This window comes from Stegodyphus dumicola, chromosome X2 (genome assembly GCF_044657685.1).
Source record: "Stegodyphus dumicola isolate Sdum_Otavi_A_Nest chromosome X2, ASM4465768v1".
NCBI lineage: Eukaryota > Metazoa > Arthropoda > Arachnida > Araneae > Eresidae > Stegodyphus > Stegodyphus dumicola.
The window spans coordinates 189,572,947-189,587,372 of NC_140781.1; the positions used below are offsets into that span (position 1 = coordinate 189,572,947).

The following is a 14,426-nucleotide window of genomic DNA, read 5'->3' on the forward strand; positions in this document are numbered from 1 at the left end:
TTTAATATTAAAATATACATTGTATTTCTTTTACAAATACAGATTATTTCAATTGAAAGATTCAAGCATGAAAAGCTTGATTACAATCATGTAAAGCTACATTACATACTTTGCATAAGTTTAGATACGGTCTCACCTCATATAATTTATCAGTATTGTCAAATGCAAATTCGGCTTCATTATTCGTGTACTGCAAACGTGATATCGATTCTCGTACAACAGGAACAGAAATATCCTTATCAAAAGACCAATATATTTTTTCTTGAGGTAAAGAATGATATCCTGTAAGCAATAATATTCCAATAAATCTTCTCATATAAGCTTCAGATGCAATAAAGTCTGGGCTTTTTTTTTTTTTTTTTTTTTGCTGAGCGTATATATTTGTTCAACGAGAAGAGAGTAAATGTCTAAACCAAAATGAAAATCGGTGCACTAGTTTCACCTTGTATTTTGTCTTTTATAAAATTTCTTTTCTATCGCTTTCTTCATGTTCTTCCTGAGACATAAACTAACAGATCCTTTTCTATCCACTTCAAGATTTCAATCTTCTGCTTTTTAAATTTTTAGTATGACTATAACTGCTTTCAGAAGGCTGAAACTTGCTTCTTACGTGAATTTCAACTTCCCCAGCAGTATCATTTGTTAAAATATCATTATCATTATTTAAAACATTGCTATTCCTTTCTTCTTCGTCACTAGTTTCTGCAATTTGTGGGGGAACAATAACAATATCAGTTTCATTCTGGTCATTATTAACATTATCATGATCTGTTTCTTCATCAAAAAGTCTTTGAAGGGTTTCTTCTAATGTAAAATACCTCGTTCTAGGCATTTTTAAACAACCAGACCATTGAAAGGAATGAGTGAAAAAGGAGATTAACTACCTGTTTTCCCTTCTTCCCAACACAAATACAAACATCTGACTGATGTAATGTTCTGATAAACGATGACCTTGACTAAAAATAGATCACTCATAAAGACGACGATTCTTTCATTAAATATTTTCAGCAAAAATACCCGGTCGAAAATTTTGCTTAAAGTATGAGATTAATTATTATAAACAAAATGATTGTTAAAGGCAAATATTTTTTTACAGAAATAATCTTCATAACATTCCCTACACAAAATCATCTGCTGGTATAAAATATCTTAGGTAGTTATATTTATATACGCATTTATTTTGACCGTTGCGTCAACGCAACACCAGCGGCTAATGGGTTCAGAAGCCCTCTTTCAAGACGTCTCATCTCTCAAAGGCAGATAGATAGCCATAGTGTTCTTTTACATAATCTAATTCGAGAGGAGTGAGAAATGTTGGAGTTTTTCATCACTTCAGCATTCTTACACTATGTTTTGCTAAGTCGGTAAGACTTTAAAAACAAGTTTGGCTTGGTCACATTTGAGTTGGTAACTAGCAAATTTCTTAGCATTTTTTGCAAATATATCAACAGCATTGTGATGTGATTGAAGTTCTGATAATGTATCAAAATTATATGCAAATAAAAAAGGCATCTTTCTACTCTTGTTTTAAGATATCAGATGTAATTTTTTGGGGGTGAAGCTGTTTGCAAAATTTTATCAAGCCAACCTAATTTGAATGATGACTGCAAAATGCATCAAATCATGTCAAATATTACATTGCTGGCCATTAAAATTGCAGTACCAGGAAAGAATGATCTGATGAATGTCAAAATAACATGAAAGGAAGACGACTTTGGGATATGCTAATTCTTAGCATTTCAGCGCATTTAGACGACACAGGAAAAATGACATCCAAAGCACTGCATAAAAGAAAAGTTGTGTGGTGGATTTCTCATTCGGAAAGTGCTTTGTAAGGTCGAAGTTTGCTCAGAATATCATGTTATGCCTCGAATACGAAGAGGAAATGCTTACTAACAAGTTTCAAAATTTGTTAAAGGCAGTATCGTTGCCTATCGAAAGTGTAAGTTATTGTTCCGCGATATCGCCGGTCGCACTCATCGACACCCGACCACTGTCATGTGAATATGGAATTGATGGATTGTTGAGGATCATAACTCATGACATAAAGGATAGACATATTGCGAGGTCAGCCCTGCAAAACCGTACAACCACATCATGGACTGCTAGTCAGGAAATGGGTATGTTTGCAACACGCCCCGTATCCACTCGTAGGGTGGGTCGGCGTTTGCAACAGCGTGGACTATCAGCACAGTGACCATTATTAAGCTGGGTACAAGAGTGGCAGAATGTCGCCTTTTCAAACGTGTCCCGGTTCTACGTGCAGTATTCTGATGGCTGTATACGTGTCTGAAGTGTCCGAGGAGACAACGCGTTGCTTGCTTGCATTCGATATTGGCATAGTGGCCCTGCACCTGGTGTGATAGTTTGGGCTGGACGTGGACTGCTGTATACAGTCCGTTTTTTTTTTCCAGTTGGGTCACTCCGTAAGTATCATTAGGGAGGACTTCTGTAACAATCATCGGTCCTCTGTATTTCATCTGAGTTTTTATAGGTTTGTCTGTTGGTTTCGATGGTTGTCAAACAACCACTAATTCACCTGGTTCAAAAGTCATAGTTCAGCATTTTTTCTTCTCATAGTACTCCTTCATCTTATTTGCCATCCACTCTTTTACTTATTTCAGCATTAATGAGGTAACAATTTTAAATAGCCTTTCTTTACTCTCAGCTTGAGTAATTTTAACTTTCCCTTGGCATTTGATATTCTACTTCTCAGTGCTTGGTTTCCGAATAAGATGACATTTGCAGGAACTTATGTTCACTCATCGTGTGGGCTGAATATACAATTTCTGGCTGCCTAAACCTTCTTTCTCTTGCAAATTCCTCAGATTTCTTTCATCCCTAGTTTAAATGTGCTTTATCAGAAAAACCTTTTTCCATATTCTTTCCTATCTGATTCATTTTTGCGCATCCCATAGAAACGATAACGTCTCCTTGTTACAAAATTTCCCTCAGGGTATGAACGGCACTCCAACTTAGACATATTCAAGACTATAATCAGATTCCTAACCAGTGCTGTCTGATAGATCATTTCGGTTTGGAAATTGCTTTATAGTTGGTATTTTTCTATACAAGCATTTTGGACAATCAGCTTTGCGTCTGGCATGAAAGTGATCATCATATTCCATAATTCAATCGTATGGGTCTTACTAACAATGCGGCGGTGTAAGCCATTGTTCTCGTTGCATTTGCTTCAAATATAATTTTGATTAGTATGGTCAACTTCATACTTTGTCGCAAGATAGGATACTTGTTTTTCAGTTTTTACGTTTACAAAATTTGGGCTAGAATTTAATATTTCCATTGTTTCATCCATTTGTAATTTAATACACGAATTTTCTCCAGTGCAATCTAACCCAATAAATGGATAATTTTTTGCATAGCTGATATGAAAGGTATCACCGACCCTAGCATATGCAATATGTGGTACATCTAAGAATGTTCATCCAACCACTAAGCTGAATCTGGCACAATTAATACTAGAATATCTTTAGCCATTACGTCATCAATTTTTAAATCCACAAATGCTGCACCAAGACTTTTTATCGGAGTTTTGATTTCCGAAACCAAATAGCTTTCTGCAAGATGAAATATTTATTCCCAGGCCTCTCACAGATGATTCTTTAAACAGACATGATGACATTCATGTGTCAATCAATGAAGACATAATACAAGAATTGTTAATTAAAGTATTCCTCAAGTACATATCAGATGCCACAGAAAAATCATGCATGTTTAATGTAGTTTTCTTATTCTTAGAGCAACATTTCTTTGAATGGCCTTTCAATCCACAAATTTTGCAGGGATAGGGATATCTTTTAAACTATGACCAAAGAGAAGAAAAACTTTTGGGATCAACCTGATTATTACGAGAATTAAATAGTTTTTCATTATATTAATGCATCGGCAAACTGTCTTTTTTGCAATACTTATACCATCTCATCATGTCTCTGTTTTGTAATCTATTATAGTTACTAGAATTCATTACTCTCGGAGTGTTTTTAGAATCATCCCAAGGTCATAATTTAGAACTGCTTTTACTTTCGTTGCTTATTTTTAGTCCTGATCAAACGTTTTCGCATTCAGCCAATTCATTTGCGTTTACATATGTAGGCCATGAATCAATAAAATGTTCCCTCATAGAATTCGAAACCTGTCTTTTCAACTGATCTGTTATAATTAAGACACAATAACACACCGAATAAATACTAATTGTTGTTTGACTTCTGAATTAGTGATCTGCTATAATTAATTCTTTTAAAGAATCGAAATATTTTATTTTTAATCCTGCTAACCATTCGTTAAAATAGTTACAAATTTCAAAAATAAAATCTGTCCATGTATTTTTTAAATTCCTAATATGATTAACAAATTTCTGGCAAAATTTTCCTGGGCTTCAAATGTTTCAATAATATATTCTTAACAAACACATACTCATTAGCTTGTTCTTCATATTCTCCGGCAATCAGTTGTGTGATCTTGAGAGGTAAAAGTCCTAATACATGAAAAACAATTTTCATTCGTTTGGCCCGACGTTAAAATATTATTAAGAATGAGGATATCTATCCATCCTTTAAATCGAATTCTGCACAAGACTTTTGAAGTCGATACATTTTTTGTTTTTTCATGCGGTTATATTACTTCCCGTTGACATTAATTTATTTTCATTTAAAAGTTAGTTTTCGTAATTCAAAAATCTTTTGTTTTTCCTAATCTTTTAACTGTATTTATTCGTTTTTTGCATTCTTGAATTTCTAATTCTATGTGTTTCATTTTCTTTTTTAAGTCTTTCCTCAATAATCCTTTCAAAAACTTGTTTTACAAATAGTTAGTCATAACCTTTACTATTAGTGATGATGTTTTAATCATAATCATAATGGTGTGTGGTGGAGCCGTTTCCCCAATTTCCGTTGCAAGTTCAATTAGATCGCTTTTGCATCTCTTGCCAAGAAAAGACATCTTTTAAGTTACCTTTTTACAAACTAATACTTATTATTGATACATTTAATAGCTTTCAAAGATGCATTTAAAAGCTTTCATGCATACATTTAATAGTTTCATTGATATGTTTAATAACTTTAGAATAAAAACATTTACCTGTTTTGTTTTTGCACGAGAACTTCAATGGCACTCAGTCACAGTAGATTGACATCAACCTTCCACTTCTAAAATTGTTGGCTTTGAATTTTTTTTTCTTGCATTTATATCCACTTTGTGTATCTTTTTTGTGTTATTAATCAGGACAGAGATGCACAGCAAACAAGATACTTTATTATCCTTACAAATGCACGAGTCATTACATTTTTCTATTTAGTGCTTCAAATTTAATTTTTAACAAACACTATCTAGAGTAATGTTATGTAGCAGTATTTCTGTAGGGGGGCTCATTTGTAGTGATAGCAGATTAATAATGAGTGCATGTATATTATCATTTGTACAATGGTTCATTTCAGCAAAGCAATGATTTACTGCTGTGACTGAGCATCACTGAAACTGCTGCAATGTTCTAACAAGGCAAGCATATCTTTCTTGTACCTTTCGTATCAATAGTACTTATAAAGGTGAGCTAACATGGAACTGGTAAACTTTCATTCATTCTACACAGCATTTTTGCACTTTCGAAATCATCACCTTTGATAGTTTTATTTTCTAAACTAATGTGCTAATATCCATATTTCCAACTAACTAAAAGCTTTAATCACCACAATCACATTTTAAAATACGTTAGGTCTGAATCTATTTCTTAACTTAAAAAGAAATTATCAAACTTTTTTTTTTTCTGGGAACAGCTATGTCAGTAAAAAATTACCAATGAGCTATAGAATAAGTAAGGCTGTATTATATAACTATTTTTTTTTCATTATGTAGAAAATTATGCAATTAAGCACAATTAGTTTAAGCAGTAGTTTTATATACTGGTTATCATAAATTAAGGAAAAATCACAAAAATAGAGATAAGGTTATCATAAATTAAGGAAAAATCACAAAAATAGAGATAACTCCCTAAAAAAAAAGCCAAACCGTGTAAAATTTGAATATTTTGCCATGTAAGAGTAACTGAATAAAACTGCAATATGCAAATTAGTGACGCTGCACTCAGAATACATCATCTGCAAGGAGAATAAAAGTCCATGCTTGAGAGCAAGCCCACATATTTCACTGTGATAGTGACAACAGAAATCTGAGATAGCTAATTCGTAAGAATGACCTCCAGGCATCATTTGCCTGCAGAACTACGATGGAGAGTCATTGGCAGACTAGAGGCAGGATAAAGTCAAGCAGAAGTGGCCAGATGGCTAAATGTGAGTCCTTTTGTGGTTCATAGACTTTGGAGGCAATTCCAAACCACAGATTTGGCATCTAGGAGGTTCAGCCAAGGACGGCCAACTGCTACGACAAGCGCTGATGACCGATATTTGACATTATGTGCACTCAGGAATAGAACCGCTACTCCGACTCTTCTTAGATCCTCCCTTGCTGCAGCCACTGGAAGGTTGGTGTCAATGTCAACTGTGCATAGAAGGCTTCATAAAGGTGGCCTGTATGCGCGGCGACCAGCCATTTACGTGCGGCTAACGTCATGCCATAGGAAGGACTGTTTGCAGTAGGCACGACAACATGTCTACTGGACGCCTGATCAGTGGAGGTCTGTTCTCTTTATGGATGAGTCTAGGTTTAGTCTAGAAAGCGAAAGTAGGCGTTATTTCATATGGAGAGAACCTGGAACCCGTTATCATCTGTCAAACATCCATTAAAGAGATGCATATGGAATAGGCAGTGTCTGTGTTTGGGGTGGCATCTCTTTGGGTGGAGGCACAGACCTCCATGTCTTTCCAACGGAAATCGTGAATGCTCCGGTTTATAGAGATGACATCCTTGATGCGTTTGTGCGCCCATGTGCCGGGGCAATAGGTGATGCTTTCCTGTTACAGGACGATAACGCAAGACCACACAGGGACATCGTAAATGATTATCTTTAAAAGGAAAGAATTACGTGCATGGAGTGGCCAACTCGATCCCCGGACTTGAATCCTATCGAGGACGTTTGGTATGTTTTAGAGAGACATCTAACTGCTCTCAATCCGCCCCCTCAGACCCTTGCCGTGCTTGCAACTGCTTTGCAAGAGCAATGGCTCTCGCTTTCTATGGAACTGATAGACCGCATAATTGAAAGCATCATACATCGCTATATGTGCTGTATTGCTTCTAGAGGCGACAATATTCCATATTGAAGGTACTTTTCCTATAGCAAACTGACACCTTCGATTTGTTCATTTTATACATGTGCTAATTTCTATACTACCATAATTGTCTGTTAATTTATTCTTGTTATTTGATACCTTACTATGTGTTGTATATTGTGGGTAAGTATCATAAAATTCTACATGTAACTTTTTCAGTAATCGTGATTTTTCCTTAATTTATGATAACCAGTGTATTTTTAAGGACGAGGTAAATAATTAGTGCACATTACGGGAAAATTCTGTTTCATGACTAGGCTTCACCTGTGTCTATCTGGACAGATATCCCTAACATAAACTAATTTGTGACCATTCTTGCATATAGTTTGCTTGCAAAATGAACTTGCTTTTGACATCAAAGAGGTTAGCAGTATTTTGAATTATGCCACAGAGCAAGATGAGAAAAAATATTAATAAACACGTTTGACATTTTCCAAAAATTTATTTCAAATACTTATGAAACTGAGGTGGATAGGAACTTACAAAAATCGGTTTAGGTTTCATGGAGTTTAATTCAACACAAAATTAAATAACATCTCTCACAAAACTTACATTATTTTTTTAAACATTTTCTAAATATTATTTTTTTAATCTAAAAATATGAGATCTTTTTCACATCACATATAGCAAAAATTAAAAACAGAACATGTCTTATTAAAAGAGTAATAAACTAAAATACACACACACAAACCTGCATTTAAAATTTACTTCACTATCTAATGAGAAAATCCTAACACGAATGAGATCTCTATATTTTACAATGTTTTAGAAAATTGCTGTTAAAGACAGATTTCTTAAAAATTTAAAACCACACCCTGAAACTATAAAAAGACTAGTTTTATGTGCTGAAAAAGTCTACAATTTATGAAGCACATTAGGGAGTAAGTCAGTCCACAATTGAACTTGAAAATATTTCTATATATACTCTTTATCATTTAAAAGGGGGCTATAAAATAAAAGAGTAATTTATTCGCATATCATAATACTTCAGCATTCTCATTATGCAACCAGAACTGAAAATAAGCGGCGGTCGTAAAACTGAATATTTATTATAAAAACATTCCTTCCCGAACTTAAAGTATTAGACAAAGTGATATGTTTGTCACATTACGTGGATGAATAACTACAATGTTAACTTTGATACATTAAATAAATTTAAGAGTATTCAAAAGTTTTATAATACAAAGTATGTCATAATAAATATATATTTTGTAAGAAAGCTCAAGTTCGGTATGCACACACAAATATCTTATATCAGTCACCACACACACACACATATATATATACAATTAAGATTACAAATTTTATGAGAAGACAAGGTACAAAATTAGTGTATAGCATTCAAGTGGACCTTCATAATGTTATGAAACTAAGGACTCTCCATATAAGAAACGTAATCCTTATAAAACGACTCCAAGGAAAAAAAATATATACCTATTTATCACAAATGTAAACACTTTCCAAGATGTCATAATTACAATTGAATGTAATAACAAAAATGAAATCTTGGTTTAAAACTGAAAACTGGATTATTTTTCTTTCTACTTTAAAATCTTCTTTCTTCTTTCTCTTACTCCTGTGACCTGAAAATAAATATAAAACTTACATTTCATTAATTGTGAGTAATAAAACAATTTTCAGAACTGTTAACAAACATTTTAATACATGACAAAATTCAATGCATGTTAACCGACATCAAGGATCCCTTTTTATAAGCAGCAAAAACAATTCTGTAAAGAGTTTTAACTCATGCATTTATTGTATTAACTTGCATTTATTTCAATTCTTAACTGTACTTCTACAACAGACACGGCCAAACTACAGCTATTTGGCTTGATATCAGGCTTGCACTGTAACAAGCAGTTTTATTTCTGAAGTAAAATTATAAAGTAAAGGATTTACTATAACTTTACTATAACACTTTTTTAACATAATTAATGTAAACCTTCAATCATCAGTACCTTTTAAACTATACTAGACATATAACTTTCAAACCCTGTGTTGATTATCAAAGTAATACATGAAATACAAATAATTTTCTATTACTTTGTACATTTAGAACAGGTAATGATAATAGGAATAAAAGACATACATTGTCAATATGCTGCATTATTGATTTATCTAATATTTTACTTAAAATCCATTATAAATGTGTGTAGTTATAACCTGCATTAGGGAAAAAAATGTAGCTACAATTCAGTCCTCATCTAAAAACTAATTAATCAATTTAAAGCTACATTTAATTTACATATGTTGGCCATCATATTAATTTTGTGGTAAACAGTTCACTATTACCTTATATTACCGAATATAAGTTGATCTGTGCATAAGTTAATAGTGTTTTTCCTTCAAAAATCTACCTAAAATTCAAAATCTATATGCAAGTTGAAATGATGGAAAAAAAAATCCTGTAATGTTAAAACATGTCACTGGGGATGACGATGTTGCCAAGCAGGTAACACAGGTGGAATATTTTCCAACGAAATTAATAAAAAAGTGAAATGCCAGACACCAATTTCTGTTGCATTAATGCTACTCTTATTTTTATTTTGGCAACAACAATTTGGCGTTTTGATGGCCTGTTCCAAAATAATTTTCATACCTTAATCAAAATTTCTTAATAGTTCATGTTGTTCCATCACAATAATTTTATTTATTCCCCCTCCAGATAAATATATATGAATTAAAATCCAGAAAAAATTACTGAATCCAGTTTTCAAATCATTACATTGTTCCAGTCAGTCTCTAATGAAAAGCTTTGTATATTATTGCAAAGACATGTATTTCTTTCCATTCACATTTGCTTTTATTAAAATTATTTGACACTTATAATGAGGAAAAAATAAAACTGAAATCAGAAGACGATGTTTGGTTTGTTATTTGGGAAATAAATTTTAATTTATCACAGAACAGTTTTAAAGTTGTATATCTTAGGAATGTATTCTCCTGCATGCAGAGAAACAAGAGCAAAAATTATTTATTTATATTTACAAACAATATAAATTTGAAAAAATTAAATCCTTGTTAATTTATTTGAAATGTTCCAGTCACTTAAACTTTTATTGCTTTAAAAATAACATAAACAGTTGCAGATCTGAAAATTTAATTAACATTCTTGCATATCCTTGAATTCTAACACTACGTTCTGCAAGCATCTATGATTAGCCATTAGTGCAATTGATACCTTAACCGAATTAGCATGTGTTTAATGTTGGGCCCACCAGAGGCCAAGCAGCAAAGTTGGTAACACTAGTAGTTTGGCCCAAGGTTCGAATCCCACAAATGAGCTGGCTGCATGGGTAGTTTTACTGTACAGTGATGTATATACAAGCCAGTGTTTCCCTTAGAAAGTCCTCTGCAAAGGCATCCCCTTTAGGCAGATAGCCCTTGAGTGGTTTGCCATAGTCAAATAAACCAAACCAAACCTTTATCTTTGATATGAATTGACATCTGAATCATATAAAGAACTATACTACTTTCAAACTATAGGAGAAAATAATAAATGAGGATTAACAGTACAAAAGTTTTCATCTAGCTTTATAAAATATCAAGTACCACGACTAAACAGCAAATATAAAATCACTCACTTTCATCAGCTTCTGAAGATAAAAAATGAGAGATAAAAGAAAGAATTAACTTATCCTACAGTCTTAAAAACAGATAAAATTTTAAACCTTAGTTTTACTCTTAGCAACTCTCAATGGACGTGTTTTCACAGTTGTACTGTCATCATCTGAACCGGATATGGTATCATCGTCTTCAACTTTTTTCCTGTAATAAAACAAATATCATGAGGATGGCAAATAAATTAAATTTCATATAAATTTACTGTGATCAAATGGTATTGAAAATGATCCCATAAAACATAAGATTTCAAGTTATTGCTTAATACCTACAAGGTATGACAAACTACAAAGTATTACAATACCGACGAATGATGCTGTAAAACACTTGTGCTTGTCAATCGTTTTGTATGCGCTCGCCTGCCAGATTAAGTACCATTAACAAAAAATATTTTAAAAATAACCACTCATTTATATTTCTTAATTATTAAAATACGGTAAGCATTCATTGTCATAAGAGATAGCTTGCAAGACTTTATAAAATAATTGATTCATGACTGATGAACATGATAGCGAACATGGAACCTTACTGCATCATTCCGATGTCAGATGGCTCAGCAGGGAAAAAGTACTTCAACAATTTGTTGAACTTCTTTCACCAATAAAGCAGTTTTAGGAATCCAGAAATTAAAGTTATAAAGAATTGGACGATAATATTTGGTTATCCGATCTGTATTTTCTCACGGATATAACCGCTAAACTGAACAAAGATCTCCAGGGAAAAGAAAAAAACCCTTTTCAATTGGCTGGTACTGTAACTGCTTTTCAGATAAAGTTAAATTTGTGGATAAATCAGATGAAACTGTTGGCAACCGCCGTTAATTCCCCTAGCGCATACGCATGATAAGCAAGTTCTCTGCTGCATAATACTTTTCTATGCAGTTAGCCAAAGTCAATGGCGAGTATCGCATGAAAGTGAGAAGTGCTCAGCGCTGTGTAATATAATGTTTCTACTCTGCTGTTCAACGTCTTCATAGCTTAAATAAATGTTTGTCATGTATATGGAAGACATTTTATTCTTCATAGGCCCAGACAGCGTTTAACTGTGCAGTCCAACCACCATTGTTAAATTCTTTTGGCAAGCCAAGCTGCGTCGACTGAAATGAAAATGACGACAACTAATACAGTGTCAATTGAAAAGCTAAACAAGGACAACTTTGACACGTGGAAGTTGCAAGTGGAAGCAATACTGATTAAAAATGATCATTGGGACTATGTAACTGGGAAAATTCCGAAACCAGAACCTGGTGGTGATGAATTTGCTAAATGGAAAACTACTGACCAAAAAGCACGAGCGGATATAATCCTATCCATCTTACCCGGTGAACTTCTACAAGTAAAGTATTGTGTAACATCTCACGAACTGTGGAGTAAATTGCATTCTATTTACGATTCGAAGGGACCAGCTAGAATGGCCACAATCCTAAAAAAATTGCTTTTTACAAAAATGAGTGAATGTAAACAAATGACTGATTATCTAAATGATTTTTTCATTCTTGTGGACAAACTGAAAGAAATGGAAATAAACATTGTGGATGATTTGCTTACAATATTGCTTTTCGTGTATATGGAAGACATCATTTTATTCATTGTTATGTTTTCATTGTTCTTCCAGATGTTCTCCAAAAGGTAAGAAATTCATCGCAAACTTTCTGTAAAATACATCCGTGTCGATATCATGGAGACATTTTTCATTTTGTCACATATTTCTCGAATCTTTTAGAATCGTGGGTCTATAAATCTTGACTTCAAACCCTTCTAAACTTTCCAAGCTGCAATGTCTAAAATACTAAAGAAAAATTATCCCTACCAATTCTGTAACAGCAAAAAGTCAAAATATTAAAAAAAAAAAAAAGAAAGAAAGGGAGGGAAAAAGTGTACAATTAATTTTATAGAGAAAACTGATGCATATTCTGATAATTTTGAATATTCCGAGACAATTGCATGGGAAAAACGCTTACTATGAAAAAATTAAAAAGAAGACATTTTTAATTAATTGCATAGCTAATTTTGCTCTTGCTAAAAGCTGTTTCGTAAATTATGCTTTATAGCAATATGCCTTATTTATCAGATTCATAATATTGTATAAGTTGCCAAAATGAAACTTTATAATATGACAGCGAAAAATAGAATGTTTTATTTTAATGTTATTTTTTATATATAATTTCAATATATTACCATTATTTTAATGAAATTTATCAATGTTATGATGCTTTAAAAAACTATTCGAAAAATTGTCAGATCTCGGAATTAAAAATTTTCTATAGAAACTTATTCTAAAATCGCCAAAATGTTGACAAGTCGCCAAATTTAGAGCTGTTTAATAAAAGAATTCACATCCCCAAAAGCGAAAAGTTGTTTAAGAGTTCTTTATTAGAAAAAGGGAATTTCGAAAAGCTTATATTTCACTTCTTGCTTAGAAACTCAAGTATCCCAGCATTTTTATTAGAAATAGAAACAAATTATAACCCATGAGCACATTCAAAAGATAACCATATATGTCAGTGAATCGCCAAAAATATTCCTCCAAAATGCTAATTCACACTCAAAATGGCAGTCATAAAAACAGACAGAAATTTCAGATGATTAAAATTAAGGACCTTCTGCTAATTTTGACCAAAGTTAAGGACTTTTAAGGACCGTACGAACCCTGATAAAATATGTAAAGCAAATGAAGATGTGGCTATTGCTTTCATTTTTAAAAATAAGCACAAGAAAAAATAAATGATCTTCTCAAACAGTAAGCAATTTAATTGGCGGCAATTATCAGAAGAACATAGCCAAAAAAAAAATAATAATAATAAGCGTAAAGTGGATAGAAAGATATAGATAAATAGATAAAAAGGTAAGATATAGAAATCTCTCAAAATTAAAATTCTTGGCAAGGAAAACAATTATCAGTTTGTTTCATGAATCCTTGTTTTCCTCTTTAGATCCTTAGACAGCTTTTACTTTTTTGTGTGTGCCATTTTGCTCTCATTTCATGCTCTTCAAATTCATAAAGCAAACAATACAATACTTGCCAACATACAACACTAAAAAATCTGAAGAATTTTTTAAGAAATCAAGAGATTTTTCCAACAACTTTTAAATGATAAAAATCTATGGTACTTTTCAGTTTCATCAGCGCAAATCTCGCCAAGCACACTTTATTGGCGACAACACACAGTATACACATAAAAAATGTTAACAAATGTTAGTTCTAATAATGTTTCATTTTGAAGACAAACATTTTAATATCGTTCAAAATTTTGTAAAGAGATAAAGACAATAAATTTATAAAAAGACATTAATTTAAGAATTTACTATGCTTTCATGGTACAATATCCTGATTCACCGGTTCATATCACGTGACCCCCAAGTGATCTCATCTCATGTAAACTACGTTACAAAATTCTAATTCTCTCAGTAATTATCTATGTTAATTTCAAGTTAAATCTTATTCTGGAATACAAGTTAAGTCTTAATATGGAATACAAGAATTATTTCAATTCGTACGAATAGCTTACTCAGAAATTATGTAAAACCGCAGTGCTTTACTTCGCTAGTGCATTCTCATTAG

General features: G+C 32.5%; 1 protein-coding gene across 1 annotated transcript in view; it reads right to left on the bottom strand.

Moving 5' to 3' along the window:
* Positions 1 to 7,774: 7,774 nt before the first annotated feature.
* LOC118200269 (receptor expression-enhancing protein 1-like) overlaps positions 7,775 to 14,426 on the bottom strand; it is a 42,477-nt gene continuing 35,825 nt past the window's right edge. Inside the window, exons 8-9 of the mRNA XM_085810133.1 lie at positions 10,916 to 11,012; positions 7,775 to 8,824 (exon numbers count right to left, since the gene is read on the bottom strand). Of these exons, the coding sequence (XP_085666259.1) occupies positions 8,783 to 8,824; positions 10,916 to 11,012 (139 nt within the window). The 3' untranslated portion in view covers positions 7,775 to 8,782. The remainder of the gene's footprint in view (positions 8,825 to 10,915; positions 11,013 to 14,426) is intronic.